This window comes from Neophocaena asiaeorientalis, unplaced genomic scaffold (genome assembly GCF_003031525.2).
Source record: "Neophocaena asiaeorientalis asiaeorientalis breed wild unplaced genomic scaffold, Neophocaena_asiaeorientalis_V1.1 scaffold477, whole genome shotgun sequence".
In the NCBI taxonomy this organism is placed as follows: Eukaryota; Metazoa; Chordata; class Mammalia; order Artiodactyla; family Phocoenidae; genus Neophocaena; species Neophocaena asiaeorientalis.
The window spans coordinates 2,599,871-2,616,067 of NW_020172630.1; the positions used below are offsets into that span (position 1 = coordinate 2,599,871).

At 38.6% G+C, this 16,197-nt stretch overlaps 1 protein-coding gene across 1 annotated transcript in view; it reads left to right on the forward strand.

Moving 5' to 3' along the window:
• USH2A (usherin) overlaps nucleotides 1-16,197 on the forward strand; it is a gene marked incomplete at its 3' end in the record, with an annotated part of 720,880 nt that overhangs the window by 486,559 nt on the left and 218,124 nt on the right. Inside the window, exons 40-42 of the mRNA XM_024739202.1 lie at nucleotides 228-856; nucleotides 10,355-10,689; nucleotides 11,858-11,980. Coding sequence (XP_024594970.1) covers nucleotides 228-856; nucleotides 10,355-10,689; nucleotides 11,858-11,980 — 1,087 coding nt within the window. The remainder of the gene's footprint in view (nucleotides 1-227; nucleotides 857-10,354; nucleotides 10,690-11,857; nucleotides 11,981-16,197) is intronic.

Here is a 16,197-nt window from a genome sequence, read left to right on the forward strand (position 1 = left end):
TAGAGACAAAAATGACAATTGAATTTGATAATGTTCAACAAGTACATACTTCTTGCACATTTAAGAGTAAACGTGTAAGAGACACTTGGCCACTTACTTATTGGCCTTCACCAAGTGTCCAGTTTCACACTCTGGTAGGAGAGTCATCACTCATTTTAGTTTTGTTCTGAGGAGATGTGGGGAGTTTCTAAGAGGTATCCTGTCTTACTTTTTTTTCTACTTTGTAGAACCTGGACCTATAGACCCTCCGATTCTTCGGGATGTGAAGTCAAGAATGATGTTGGTCACCTGGCAGCATCCTTTAAAGCGCAATGGGATCATTACCCATTATAACATTCATCAACATGGCCGTCTCTGCTTAAAAACTTCCGGAAACGTCACTAATGGCACAGTGGTCCACTTGCGCCCGTATACAGCCTACACATTTCAAGTAGAAGCTTGTACTTCAAAAGGCTGTTCCCTGTCACCAGAGTCTCAGACTGTATGGACACTCCCAGATGCACCAGAAGGTATCCCGAGACCAGAGTTGTTCTCCGATACCCCAACGTCCGTGATTATATCTTGGCAACCCCCCACCCATCCCAACGGCTTGGTGGAGAACTTCACAATCGAGAGGAGAGTCGAAGGGAAGGAAGAAGCTACTACCCTGGTGACTTTCCCGAGAGGTCATCCCATGAGGTTTATCGACAAGACTTCTGCCCTTAGCCCATGGACAAAATATGAGTATCGGGTCCTGATGAGCACTCTTGGAGGAGGTACAAACAGCAGCGCTTGGGCAGAAGTGACCACGAGACCTTCACGACCTGCTGGGGTGCAGCCCCCCGTGGTGGATGTGCTAGGACCCGACGCAGCCAAGGTAAGATACGGTGTGTCTGTCTCCACTGCAGACATAGGAATTTACCCTGGATTGACTCTGTGTTGAACAGAGCCATCTACTGACAGAACGCACACATGTGTTGTTTTAGGCATTCACTGGAGAAACTGGGTTTTTGGCCTTTGGCCCAGGCTATCTTGAATTTGATGTCAGTTTTTCATTTCTCCCTGTAACCCCTTAATTATATTGTTGAGATGCTGCCATTTGCCTCACACACCTGAAATCCTTTGAATGCCACCGTGGGATGCTTAGCTTAACCACCACGTCAGATCTAAATAGATCAGAAAATGAGAGGAGGTGGGGAAATACGGGGGAAGGGATTAGTGTATTAACAAAAGTTCCAATTACCGATATTCTGATTCTTTTTTAACGATCAAAGGATCAAGATGATGGGGAAAGAAATAAAAATAGCCGATTACGGGGCTATCTAGGAACTGTTCAATTATTCACTTCACTCTACTGGGAATGAGCCCTAGAGCACAGGATAACTACCATTGTTTTGGCTTGCATACAAACTTCATTCAAGGGAAATTAGTGTAACCAAACAGGAGGGAGTTTTGTAGCTTAGAAGCCTCTTTTGTGTAAATACACACATGCTTCCATGGATTCAATCTTGTACTACTGCCAAAAGCATTGGTGTAGCAGCTTGCTCACCAGAGCACGAAACAAAGGACATTTGCATAACAGCAGAGTTCACCTGCTGAAATTATTACTTGAATCTCTGTTGTGTGTTCTCTCGTCCCACCAAAAGCAAACACTGGGTGATGCTACATAGTGTAAATTCTTGAAGAAATTTAATTGAACCTACAAACTGAAATCGATTTTTATAAGTCTGTCTTAGTTTCAACATGAGATTGGTCAAAGCAACACGCCTTCTTGATAGAAATACCACAAATGTATAGAATCCTGTTGATAAAACACTAAAAGGAAATTAACTTGAAGGACATGAGGTACGATGTTTATTATATGAATTGGGCAATCTTAAGAATTGCTCTTCATTCAAAGGAAAAGCAAAACGAACCAAAGGAAAACCCCAAACAAACCTAGAGTTATTCATCATTTCAGAAATGACTTTTCTTTTCAATCCTAAGGGAATTTTGCAAAACTTCAGTAGCAGTACCAATCAATATGATGCGACATAAACACAGTCCCTTCACAAAGGCACAGCTAGATAATGGACTTTTTTCTGGATTCTTTCTAACAAAAGTTTAATAACTAGGCAGATCTGAAAAATGATAAATATTTTCAGAAAAATAATGGCTCAACGCCCAATTCTATGTGATACAGCATCTATAAACGGTGATCAAAAGTAGTCAAAACACATTGCCTGACTTTTTCTTTCATTCTTTTTTTTTTTTTTCCTTCCTCTTTGCATTTTGTAACCTCATCCAGGAATAAGACAGTGTACATGGCTTGTCAACCTGCTAAGGTAGAGTTTAGATTAGCTTGGCTTGGGAGCAGAATCTCACAGGCACTCACCAGGTCAGGAATCTAAAAGTCTCTGAGAAGGTGCTTGGAATATGCAGACATTGGACATTAGTGATAGTTTTTAAAAATTCACACCTTTTATTAATTCTCACTTTATAACAAGAAAATCAGAAGTTATCAATGAAGAGAGTCATCAGGAATATTCAGCTGAATCTAGTATTGGATTATATATGTTTAAATAATATCAAAACAACATATTTACGCTTCAGAAATTTGGGCTCACGTTAGGTTCAAAAAGATCTTCAGACTCAAAGTCAATGTGCTCGTGATATGCTTATCTGGTAAACAGAGGCAATGTGACAGCAATACAGTGATTTCTCTTTATGAACTATAAGATTTAAAAGTTAAAATTGCAAATGGATAAGATACGAGGGAAACAGAAGGATGGTCATGAATGCATTGGTTAAGAAATTTATTCAACATTTATTTCATAGAGTCATTGCAAATATTAGGATAAAGAGAATTGTCAGTAATATTATTGACACAATAATAATTCAGTTCTACTAACCTTTATTGAGCACCTATAAACCTTTATGAGTGCCTCTTTCAGACACTGAGGATACAGTAGCAGCCAAATCAAAATCCCCACCTTCATGGAGTGTACCTTTTAGTCAAAACGACATAAACAGATATATAAAATGCCCAGAAATGAAAAAGACTTGAGGGAAGAAACAAATCAGGAATAAACACTACCAGCTGATAGGTTGGGGGATAATAAAGGAAATGGACTGATATTTCACCCTAGTTCTTCCCATTTTGTACCATGTGGTCTTTTTACCACCACTCCACCTGTAAGAGCTTGCATCTAATAGGGAAAGCAAGGAAACTTCACATACTTAGGCCAACTAGAAAATAACCCAAAGTAGCATCTTAGTAAGTATAAAGAGATAACTTGGCGTAGACATGAGCATTAGGAAGCGAAAGTTGCATTAACAACGAGGACCTACTGTATAGCACAAGGAAGTATATTCAGTATCCTGTAATAAACCATAATGGAAAAGAATATGAAAAAGAACACATATATGTATAACTGAATCACTTTGCTGTACTGCAGAAGTTATAGTTGGTTTAATATTGTAAACCAACTATACCTCAATAAAATAAATTTAAAAAAAAAAGAAAAAGGGAAAGTTGCATATCAAAATTACATTCTTAATATATTATTTGATTACAAGGAAAAGAATATATATTGTCAAAGCGGTCGTGTGAAAGCCATGCACTTTGATGTGATATCTAATCACTTTTAGAAAATTCATTTCATTGTATAAAGTTGGTAAAAAAATACCAAAACCTGAAAAAGATAGTTCAGTAAAACTATAGACTAATTTCATACTGCGACTATAGAGCCAACGCTTCTACATAAAATATTAGCAAATTGAACTCAGGGGTATATTAAAAGAATGGTATACCAGGACAAATCTGGTCTGATTCCAAGAACGTAAGTTTGGTTCAACATCAGGAAATCTATCAACATACTGCTTAAATCAACTGATTAAAAGAGAAAGCCCTTTTTTTTTTTTATCAATAGATGCAGAAAAAAGACGTAAGATTCAGTAGCCATCTCTAACAAATATTCAACATAAAACCAGATTAGGAAAAAGTCAATTTATAAATTTATTCCACTGGAGTCTTGAGTACGATTGAGGACTAATAAAAATAAAACATAGAATAACTAAGTTGTATAACTGTGACGCAGCAAAAAAATATATATATATTGCTTTTTGGTGATAACATGAGACTCTGAACTCTGATGGCCCCATTCGCAGGCCCACCTTCCCACGGCTAAAGCAGAATGAAAGAGCAGGCCTGCAGCTCTCAGCTTTTCAGGTAGAAGAGTCCTCTCTTGGCTCAGATCGCCAAAACCACCAGCCTTGGTGTGTGTGTGACAAGGAACAACAATCCTGTCCCCCAGATGGTGTCCATGCACAGCTTTGCTATGGTGTGTACTCTTAGCATTGCTCATTTACAGGTTGATAATAAACCAAAGTAAAAAGAATTAAGTCTTAGTCATCATTCTCACCTGTTTTTGAAGATGGGCTGGTCTTTGATATCTGCTTAAATCAAACCATTAAAAAATTATAAATTCTTTTTTTAATTTAATTTTTATTTTATATTGGAGTATAATTGATTTACTGTATTGTGTTAGTTTCGGGTGTACAGCAAAGTGATTCAGTTATGCATATACATATATACATTCTTTTTCAGATTCTTTTCCCGTATAGGGTATTACAGAATTTGGGAGGAAATAAAATGACAACTAATATTCACTGAGTTCATATTAAGTTCCAGGAATTGCTCTCACTGAGTCCCTACTCCAACCCTGTCAGATAAAGGCTATTATTATCCCCATTTCACAGGCAAACCCTGCAGCCTTAAAAGAATAGATAGTTATATTTAGCTAGAAAACAATTTTGTTTTTGCAAGATATAAGATTCCTCAAAAAAAAGTTAAACTTCAAAAGATAGATTGGGAAAATACATCTATAAGACATTATAGAAAAATAAATTCTTTCCCCATAATAAACAAAGAACTTCTAATAACTTATGATAAAGAGACAACTCAATAGAAAACAAAGTATAAAATATGGATAAATAATGTGATAAGAGGATATACAAAGTTAATAATGTTTGAAAATATTTATATCTTAAAAAAGTCAAGGGACTACAAATTAATTAAAGAAAGAATAAAGTAATACTGGCAAGACCAAAAGGATTAGTAATTTCTTTTTATTTCTTCCAGTTTTATTCAGATAGAGTTGACCCAAAGTACTGTATACATTTAAGGGGTCCAGCATAATCATTTGACTTGCACACATCATGAAATGATGACCACAGTAAGTTTATTGAACATCCATCATCTCCTATAGATACAAAATAAAAGAAAACATTTTTTCCTTGTGATAGCACTCTTAGGATTTATTGGGTTGGCCAAAACATTTGTTCGGGTTTCTCTGTAACAACTTATGGAAAATTTCAGACAAACGTTTTGGCCAACCCAATACTTCCTTAACAATTTTCATATGTAATGTCAGCAGTGTTAATTGTATTAATCGTGTTGTACATCACAACCCTAGTACTTATTTATCTTATAACTGGAAGTTTTCGTCTTTGACCACCTTCACCCACCACTGCCTCTGGTAATCACAAATCTGCTCTCTAAAAGGAGCAGTAATTTCAAGAATTTATGGGGACACAAATCATGGACATTTTCTTTCATTGTTTGTGATCAAGTGAATTACTTCAAACTTTTCGGAAAGTAATCCATCAATAATGATTAAGACTAAACATACATTTTGGTATAGCAATTCTTGCTAACCTATACAATAATAAGTAAGTACAGGGACTTCCCTGGCAGTCCAGGGGTTAAGACTCCACACTTCCAACGCAGGGGACGTAGGTTCGATCCTTGGTCGGGGAGCTAAGATCCCACGTGCCATGCAGCGCAGCCAAAATATTTTTTAAATAAAAAATGTACAATCGTATGTATACATACATTTTCAAATATGGTTTTTAACAGTAAAGTCAAGTCAGTAGGATAACTGAATAGTCTGTTTTCAGCCATGAAAGGAATATTATGCAACATAAAACATGATAGGGTGTGTCCCATGATCTCTAGTTGAGTGTGAAAAGCAAGTTACAGATTAATAATGGGTATAAAAATGGGTATAAAAAATAAAATTTTTCCAGAAAAAAATTGAAAAGAGAGAGAGAAAACGTACCTATGTGTGGATATATTTGCTGTGTGAGAAAGTATGGCAGAACAGATTCAAAGCTATCACCTTTTCACCTTTACAGGGTGGGAATGGGGAGGGATAGGAGGAGGTCGAGGTGAAGGACCGTAATTTATTTTCCTGTATGTATCAATGTCTTTGGTTTTTTCTCTGAATACAAAATGCAAATCAAATATCCGAAGTAAAAAAATTAATATTAACAACTTTAAAAGAAAAGGAAGATATCTTAAAGGGAAAATTTCATTTCATTTCAACAAATACTTATTGTACACCTTGTTCTGTATGAGAAGATTTGCCGGGGAGTCAGTTGTTGAGCGGAATTACCATATGGAGTCAAACGTTACCACACTCTCCTGCCCTGTGGTCATTCGTATTCTGTATTGATTAAGTAGTCTTAGAATTATAAAATCTTCTATGTAGATATGAGGGCGAGGATTGTCTCTTAACATTAGATACAAGGAAACTGAGGCCCAGAGATGTTAAGTGTTTTGTTCCAAGTCTCACAGCGTTGGTTGAGTAACCTACATCAAATATCAAGGATATTTATTCTTAGCCCATTCTCAACCCATTATATCAATCTTCATAAATCCTCTTATTCATAAAGTTCTTAAATATGGTTTGATGGAGTTAAAGAAATTAGAAGTTACAATGTTTATGTGTGTTACATTTTTCACTCCCGAAGCCAGTCATCTAACCTACATTCCCTACATTTTTGCTTACAGCCAGGATCTTGTAGGTCCCTTGATTGTTTAGGGCCACTCTTCAGGGATCTGAACAAATAGGTAAAAGTCAGTAGCTCCTTAAACACCTACCCGCCTGTCCTATTTTTTGCAAATTTACAATAACTAAACAGAGAATGGAAATCTAAGCAATTAAGAACCACTCAAATAAAAGAAATCATCATTGTTGGCAAAGCAACTCCAAAATAAACATTTTATTCCCAGCCAGAAACTACAATTCTGTTTAGAAAATTTCAGTGTAAAAGTCTTGTTTTAGAGAACATACCTTTTGCTTATTAGGCCAGGAACATGCTCTTGGGTCTGAGTTTTTTGGGCTGCAACAATATTTTATAATCCTTTCTATGAACAATAGATATATAAAAGGCCGTGGAAAATTAAACTGAATGAAAGTTTTAATCTCACATATTTTAGCCACACTCTAGTAAATGTAGTCTTAGGCACTGGAAAGGATAGAATCCAATATTTAACTAACTGGCTCTTTAAAAAGCTTGGACACATTTATTTTTAGTAATAGCTCCAGGATATTTTCAGGAGGATGATCAAATTAGATGCCATTTCTGATAGCCTACTCACTACAATGACAATGGCCTTCTCCACCTTGCTATAAAATTCCTTATAAAACTTTTCTGTGGGAGTAGATTCATGTCTTCCAACTCAGTACTGTCAAAAAGATATATCTTCCTGGGTGTCCCTGGTGGCGCAGTGGTTAAGAATCCACCTGCCTGGGCTTCCCTGGTGGTGCAGTGGTTGAGAGTCCGCCTGCCAATGCAGGGGACACGGGTTCGTGCCCTGCTCCGGGAAGATCCCACATGCCGCGGAGCGGCTAGGCCCATGAGCCATGGCCACTGAGCCTGCGCGTCCGGAGCCTGTGCTCCACAACAGGAGAGGCCACAACAGTGAGAGGCAAAAAAAGAATCCGCCTGCCAATTTAGGGGACACGGGTTCAATCCCTGATCCGGGAAGATCCCACATGCTGCGGAGCAACTAAGCCCGTGCACCACAACTACTGAGCCTGCACTCTAGAGCCCACGAGCCACAACTACTGATCCCGTGTGCTGCAACTAATGAAGCCCATGCGCCCAGAGCCCATGCTCTGCAACAGGAGAAGCCACCGCAGTGAGAAGCCCGTGCACCACAACGAAGAGTAGCCCCAGCTCGCCGCAACTAGAGAAAGCCCGTGTGCGGCAACGAAGACCCAACGCAGCCAAAAATAAAATAAATAAATAAATGTATAAACTAAAAAAAAAGATGTATCTTCTTAAGTCTGTAGCTTTTTAAGTGAGAAAAATAGCCAATTTCTGGATGCAAACGTTTATAGTTAGAGAACACAGGGATTTCTTTAGCTCTTCAAATGACTGTCTCCAGAATCATTACATCACATCACGTAATCTCCGCTGGTTGAGATCTTATTCAAGGTTTATTTTATGAATGCTTTTCTTAGGCTCAACAATTGAGTGCCAAATCAATTCACTCTCAGCTCAACTGCTCACACAGACTACCTCCAAAGTTTGGATTCTTTCAAGGGCTGCCAAGCCTTGACCTGAACTCTCAGAATATTCTAGTTCCAGAGGCAAGTGGTATTCCACATGTGAGTCAGGTAGAATTGAGCTGTGATAACCCTTCCATTTTCCATTTGCATGACAAGTACGAGGAAGCCCTGTAAATATGACCTTGACTCATTTCTGAAGTCCACAAAGAGCACTGCACCCCCCAAACAAATAGAATCCTACGTCTGCTCTATAAACTTTACTTGCGTTAGGCTTCTTTGATCTCTCCTCCATCCAGGCAAATCCTCTGTGCTCATAAGGAACTCATCTAAAACTTCTCTTCACCAGCACAGTGTGGAACTCTCTGAGAAGTGTTTTTGGTTTTTTGTTTGTTTGTTAATTTTTATTTATTTTTGGCTGGGTTGGATCTCCGTTGCTGCCCACTGGCTTTCTCTAGTTGCGGTGAGCAGGGGCTACTCTTTGTTGCGCTGCGGTGGCTTCTCTTGTTGCAGAGCACGGGCTCTAGGCACGCGGGCTCAGTAGTTGTGGCTCACGGGCTTAGTTGCTCCGTGGCATGTGGGATCTTCCCGAACCAGGGCTCAAACCCACACGTGTCCCCTGCAATGGCAGGTGGATTCTTAACCACTGCACCACTAGGGAAGTCCAGAAAAAGTTTTTAAAATTAGCAATGATTTCAAGCTATGTAGTAAAATTGGAGTAGATGTCAGGTCCTTGTTAATTTTAAGTTAGGACCGTAATCATCAAGCAACTGCCCAGTGACATCTGGTAGAGGCCCATTTTATCACCAAGAATTAGGAAGAACACCCTACAGATATCTCGGGTCAGGTTCCTTCTGGAGGAAATTTTTTCTCTTTAAGATAGAAAATTTTAGTTCATCCTTTTCCATTCTCACTTTTCTATAATGCCTCTCAGACTTCGAATTTGTATAGAACTATAAATGTAGGTATCAATATATCACTTTGTGGAAAACTCTTTGAAAGTTTCAAAATAGCTGTATGCTAAGGAAAAACATAATGGAGACAGCCATGACTGCTATTACTTCTGGAACTCCATCTCTCGGTGTATGGCACTAAATGGGTGTACAATTTAGGCCCTGCTATCAAGAAGCTTACAGTCTATTGGGGAGATGGGATATACACTCCAAAAGTTAAGGAACATTGCAAGGCAACACAAAAAAGATGACCCATGATAGCATATAAATAAGTAATCTTTTAATGACTAATGCACATTTTTCTAGGGTCCTTTGTCCCCCATAGGAGCATGAGTGGGTTAGCACTATGCCCTTACAGTATTTAGCCAGAAAAGAAAAGCAACGTTAAACATTATTAGAAAATGGTGTTTCTTTCTTCTGATGTTCATGTCTATGACTTAAACAGGATCATTCTTTGCTTGCCTTTTTAAAGCTTTCCACATGTCTCTTGTCTTTGAGAACAGGATGTGTTGTTATTGCTTTACTTGTTACATTATGCACTAGTGAGATTCAGGAACTCAATAGGGCATCCTCAGAAAATGCAAAGAATGATTTCTGCACTCTCCCCCCACCATCCAACAAAAAAAAAAGAGAATAGTGATATATTTAGAGTACCCACTAATAATGCAAAGCAAGGAGTTCTGACGTTTCGTTTAATTGAGTTATAAACAAGAAAACTATTAAATCCTGCTGCCGCCCCACTGATGCGTGTGGATGTGTGAATTCTCTCCATGTGTGCGCTCTGTGTCCTTCAGGGCACCCATGGTGGAGATGAATCACTAAGGTGTGTACCAGTCTGACAATCTTAGAAAGTCTCCGGACTAAAAGCCCAGCCCAGGAAACAGCATTTCATCTAGTTCCTGGTGTACTGCTAATTGATCCGAAACCCTTCATTACTGTCTAGTGCAAAGGGCGAAGTCGAAAGTGGGTATTTAGAAAGTGACTTGACTGAAAACAAGGCAGAGCAAAATGCCAGGCCTTGTGAACTGCAGTTGCCCTGTTCCTGTGTTGTCACACTGGTGCTAAGCTTGCGTTTTATTTCAGGTCACTTGGAGAGCCCCACTTATCCTGAATGGAGACATCCTTACCTACGAGATCCGCATGCCTGACCCTCACGTCACGATCACCAACGTTACTTCCTCTGTGTTCAGTCACGTCGTTACTCATCTGATTCCTTTCACTAATTATTCTGTCACCATTGTGGCTTGCTCAGGGGGTAATGGGCATCTAGGGGGGTGCACAGAGAGTTTCCCTACCCATGTGACCACGCATCCCACCCTGCCTCAGGATCTTAGCCCGTTGTCCGTGGTTCCACTAAGTGAATCGTATGTTGCCATTTCTTGGCAGCCACCAGCCAGGCCAAACGGACCCAATTTGAGGTAAGAGAAAGTGATGGTGCTTTTGGATCTTGTTACCATCTTCTCTCTCTGGGAAGGAAGGGAGGAAGGAGGCTTTTCCTCACATAGGAACGTTGAACTAATTCCTTATTGGATATTCCTCACTCATAACATTTTTTTTATTGCAGTGTAGTTGATTTACAGTGTTGTGTAAATTTCTGCTGTATAGCAGAGTGACTCAGTTATACATATCTTTTTTATATTCTTTTCCATTGTGGTTTCTCACAGGATATTGAATATAGTTCACTGTGTTATACAGTAGGACCTTGTTCTTCATCCATTTTGTATATAATAGTTGGCATCTGCTAATCCCAAACTCCCACTCCATCCCTCCCCCACCCCCCTCCCCCTTGGCAACCACAGGTCTGTTCTCTATGTCTGCCTCACTCATAATTTTCATACAGTTTCATCTTCTGTATCTTGACTTATATGGAACCATAAAAAGATCATCAAGGTAAAAATAGCATGATATTGTGAGGAACTAAAAACCCTCGGAACAACAATCGCTGTTCTCTAATGCTTCTCTACACAGCCCCTCTCTTGATTTTCAAAGTAGACCTTTATCATATGTTAAGCAAGCTTGATGCGTGTTCTAAATGACACATTTGCACAAATGTGCCTCAAAATTCTAAAGATAACACGATAATTTTTTGGCATGTTATTATTATCTGGAAACTTCTAAAGCATGTGGTCAGGAATATAGATAAGATGAAAGAAAAGAACTGTGATTCTGAAATGGCTTTATAACAACTTGACACTTAGGCAAGACTATGGAGTCGATAATATTATCATTGTTTATAAAGTATTGATGGTAGAAGTTTTAGGAAATCATTAACTTTATAAGCTTTTTGTAATTCTATTTTGTGTGAAACTGGCAATAAAGTTTTGGCAAATCTGTTATAGAAGAAATCTAAATGTTATCATTTTACTGATGGTAGTAAAATGTGAATGTAGCTAATTGTTCCAGTTAGCTACGCGGCTGACGCTTGTGCCAAAAAAAAAAAAAAAGATTATCTGGAAAAAAGAAAATTAAGATGTTTTCTTTACGTTTACACATACACCGCACACACTCGTACTGTGAGACAACCTGAATTTTGGTAATAACATTAGTTGAGATAATCCTGATCTTTCTGCTTATCTTTTGCTTTAGATATGAGCTTCTGAGATGTAAAATCCAGCAACCACTTGCATCAAATCCCCCAGAAGATTTAAATCTGTGGCACAATATTTATTCAGGAACTCAGTGGTTTTATGAAGATAAGGGTCTTAGCAGGTGAGATTACAAAAACTATAAAAACAAATGCTGACATTTAGTTTGGGGCATGTTGAATAGTTCAAAGAATCTGAGCGTCTTCATTGTGTGAGCCAGTTATGCAATGAAACATGTTTGCTTATTATCTGTGGCATTAATCATCGAGCAGCAACAGTCAGCATGTTTAATATTTGCCATCTTAACTGCACGCTTCAAATAAGCCTTTTGAAGTCAAGTTTGTAGGTGTTTGCGCCTTAACCTCTTGCCTTTGTCACGGCTCTAGCCAGACACGTAATGGCGAAATCTGGAAATGTTGAACTTGTTCAAAACGGGGGAACGTTTGGGCCACTTGTAGAATGCTTGCTTTTCCAGGAAATAATTTGCCATAAATCATTGATTCAATTCACAAAAAGTATTTAGTTAACAGGCTTGGGACTCGAAAGAATTCGATCTGGAGTTCGAAGAGATCAAGAAATGGGCAAATAGGCAATGTCAGAAAAGAGTACCCCACGGGAGAGTAAAGAGGCGTGGGTTTGGTTTCATCCTGTGCTGGAGGACTAGCTTTGTGGCCTTAGGGGAGTCACTTAACTTCTCTGGGCTTCACTTTTGTTGTCTATAAAATGAGGAGATCGGATGGGATTAAGTGAGGTCTAGACCTTCATGAATCAAGCAATGTAATCAAATTTGAAAAAATCACAAGTATTCTTTTAGGAAAAGTTTCAAGACATATTGCTCAATGACTTTTCTATCAGGTGGGTTATGCTTCTAGACTCACACTGACTAGCTCTACTGTGAACTCTGTTTACAATCTGGTCTTGTCTCCCCTCTTCCTCTGCTGGGCCTCTGCGCTTCAGCCACGTTAGTATTGCGTCTGGCACCTCTAACAGGCAACACCCACCCTCAGCTTCTCCCCATAGCTGCCATTTCCCTCTGTCTACCGTCCTTCAAGTCTTGGCCTGCAAGTTTCCTAGAGCACCCTCTTCCTCGTCTGAATCAGCTACTTCCTTAATGTATTTCCATAGCACACCCCTTACAAATCACTGTTGTCTTTGTACTGACCTGGCTACTTGTCTGGACACCCCATTTTACTGTCATATCCACCATGAGCAAGGCCTTGTCTTCATGACTTCTCTATCACAATCCCCACCGTAGTGCCTGGCACACAGTGGGTGTGCCAATAGATGCTAAATGAACGAATACTTTTAGTAATGTGTGAAGGGTTGGGTATTCATTGCTCTGTGCCCTAGGAATATTAACTGTGATGTTCTTATCTTTGGGGAATGAGTAAAACCAAGGAAAATTCTCCTGTCCATCTGAAAGGGTCCTGGTGGGAAAACATTACAGATACGGTGAGGTTCTTGAAGAGAGGCCGCACATAAATCTAAGGAAACAATAGAATGAACCATGTAAAATTGCCATTTTTGTAAGCTAAAAAGGATCAATTGCTAGCATATTCTTTTGGTTCAATCTAAATTATCGTGGTCCCTAGACTCTTTTCCACTATTTTCAATTCATTAGTTACTTAATCCAGCATTGCTATATAATGATGACTTCAGTTGAAGAAATTCATTTTATTCAGCAATTCCCTTTTGTTTACTACATGCTGACAGGCATTGTGCTAAGGAACAAAAGATGAATAGCATAGCCCTTGCCCTCAAAGAGCTCACAGTCTAGTGGAGAAAACCACACTCATACACACACACACACACACACACACACACACACACTCATACATGTATTAATTACTATCATCACAGTTAACTACAGATACACCATCACTACCTAGGGAAATCATATGGAAAAGTAACTATCTGTGAACTCTAAGTGCCTGAAATATAGCAAAATATTCCAAAATAAAGAGGACTTGACTATCTAACATTACTGAATCTAACTTTTAACCATGAGGTAGTTGGCAGAAAAACAGAATGAGACTCAGAAAGTTAATTTTGTTTCTTCATAGAAGCAATGAAAACTTATTAAGGAATTAGGACCAAGGCCAAAATTTTATTATTGAATTTTTAATGATGCTTGTAAGGATTTTTAATAAGTCCAAATCGAAGATGTAAGGGACGAAATTAAGTTAAATCCCCACAAATTAGATTGAAACATAAGTTGACATAAACATACTGATGACAGCTGCTTCTAGAAAGGAAGTATACATATAACAAAATGTGCTGAGGTGATATTTTGACTAGCCTCATAATACTAAATGTCAAGAGATTTTTTTTTTTCTGCTAGCACTAGCAAAGACTTTTTTCAACTATTCAGATAAACCACTTTGACCCATGTAACCAGCTTGTGAAAAAAACAAAACAAAATAAAACAAAAACAAACAAAAAACCCCCACAATATGCATTTCTTTATGGTTTTTATATTTTATTGTTTGTCTGCATCACGCAGCGTGTGGGATCTTAGTTCCCCGACCAGGGATCGAACCCACGCCCCCTGCATTGGAAGCGTGGAGTCGTTACCACTGCACCGCCAGGGAAGTCCCTGCATTTCTTTCTAATATTCAAAGTGAATGGCATGAGTCTTCATATTGTGAAAAGAATTTTTCTAGACATCTACCCTTTGTAAGTCCAAAAGGCTAGGGGCCCCTCCTGCCCAAGGGGACTTGTCTCACAAATCTGAGAGAAAACTGGAAATTAGACCACCCGTGGGTGCTATGTGCTGTGCCAGTGTTTTTGTTCAAAAGAAGGGATCTTGTCTGGAAGGTGCAGTCAGCACCCACTTTAACTTCTGGCAGCCAGGCTTGCTGTCCCTGCTGTAGAGGGAAGGATGGGAGCAGTCAGCTTACCTTCCTGCACACCTGTGTTACAGCCCCTTAATGAGCCTCCTCTTTGACATATTTTGTCTTACTGACGTATTTGTTTGACTGTTTGTGGGTTTCTTTTGGAGGGGAGGGCGGGGGAGGATGGTCATTGAATTCTGATGTCTTTAGGAAAAGTATTTAATTTCCTATTCTTCCCAGACTCACCTTTTCTTATTTCCTTCATAACTTACATCTACATAAACAAAGGAACCATTGAAGGGTTTCTGCCCATCTTGATCTGATCTCACCAATAGCTACAGCTAGAATCAGCTTTTTAAATGGTACTTCTCTTGATATAAAAAGTAAAATTAACAAGTTTCACTGGGCATCCCTTTATGAATACATTTGTGAGAGTAAGTATAAATTGAAGTCAGTTTCCTTGGGCAAGCGGTCTCTTTTGGTTAGCTGTATGTTTCTAATATGTAGAAACCACAACACTTTCATCTCAAATGTTGTTATGTTCTGAAATTCAGATCATTCTAGTCTTCATTTTTTCCTTTATAGCTCCATGTACCAAGTAAAATAGTGAGCTCATATCCAGATAATTTAGTTTCAACAAAAATACTTCTGTTTTTTATGAATATCTTAGGTAAGGGATGATTTGGTCTGAGTTACCCAGCTAGTTGCCTAATTATTGAATTTTGCTCTGTCTGTGTAGACACAAACTCAGTGTAACTGTGGGTTTATACTACTTGTCAGTTTCTAACTTTTCCTCCTTAATCATTCTGTGCAAAGTGGCCAAGTTATGGTTGTTAGGGGAACCATAACTTTGGGTTTCCTGACATTTTCATCAATTGGAAAATCTGGAAAATGTGCTGTTGTCATCTGATGCTGCTGTGGTGAGTCAGGCTGGGTTTAACAAAAGGGTAGAGACCTTCATTTTAAGCATCAATCCACCCTTAGGACTTTCAGGATCTCACTGTGCCTTGGTTCCTGGGTGATCAGATAAAACTTCTGCAAACACAGTGATGGCATGAGCGCCTATCTGTTCTGGATCTGACAAAGGAAGAACAAGCTATGAGAAATAATAGGCTCTATTTTAAGGAAAATGTTGACTTGTAGATTATAATAACTTAGCTGCCATTGAGTTTATGAAGGGAGGCATGTTCTCACTCCTTTTCCTTTCAATTATCTATGAACTCCTACAAGTATTTCTTTATCAGTCTGGAAAGAGACTTTCATATGAGTTCTCAAGAACCCTCTAATTGCATTATCTTTAAATGAAAGGATTCAAAATTCATAGACCTTCATCTGGTTGTCAAAGAACGGTTGCACTTGACTCTTTTCAAGTTTAAATGCTTAAGATAAATATACTATAAAATCTAAGTTTGAGTCTTACTGACGTGGATTCTGATTTTTTAACCTACAAAAATGAAATGTTTCAAACCCTGAAAGGGGACATAGTTTCTGGAGAATGGTATTCAAA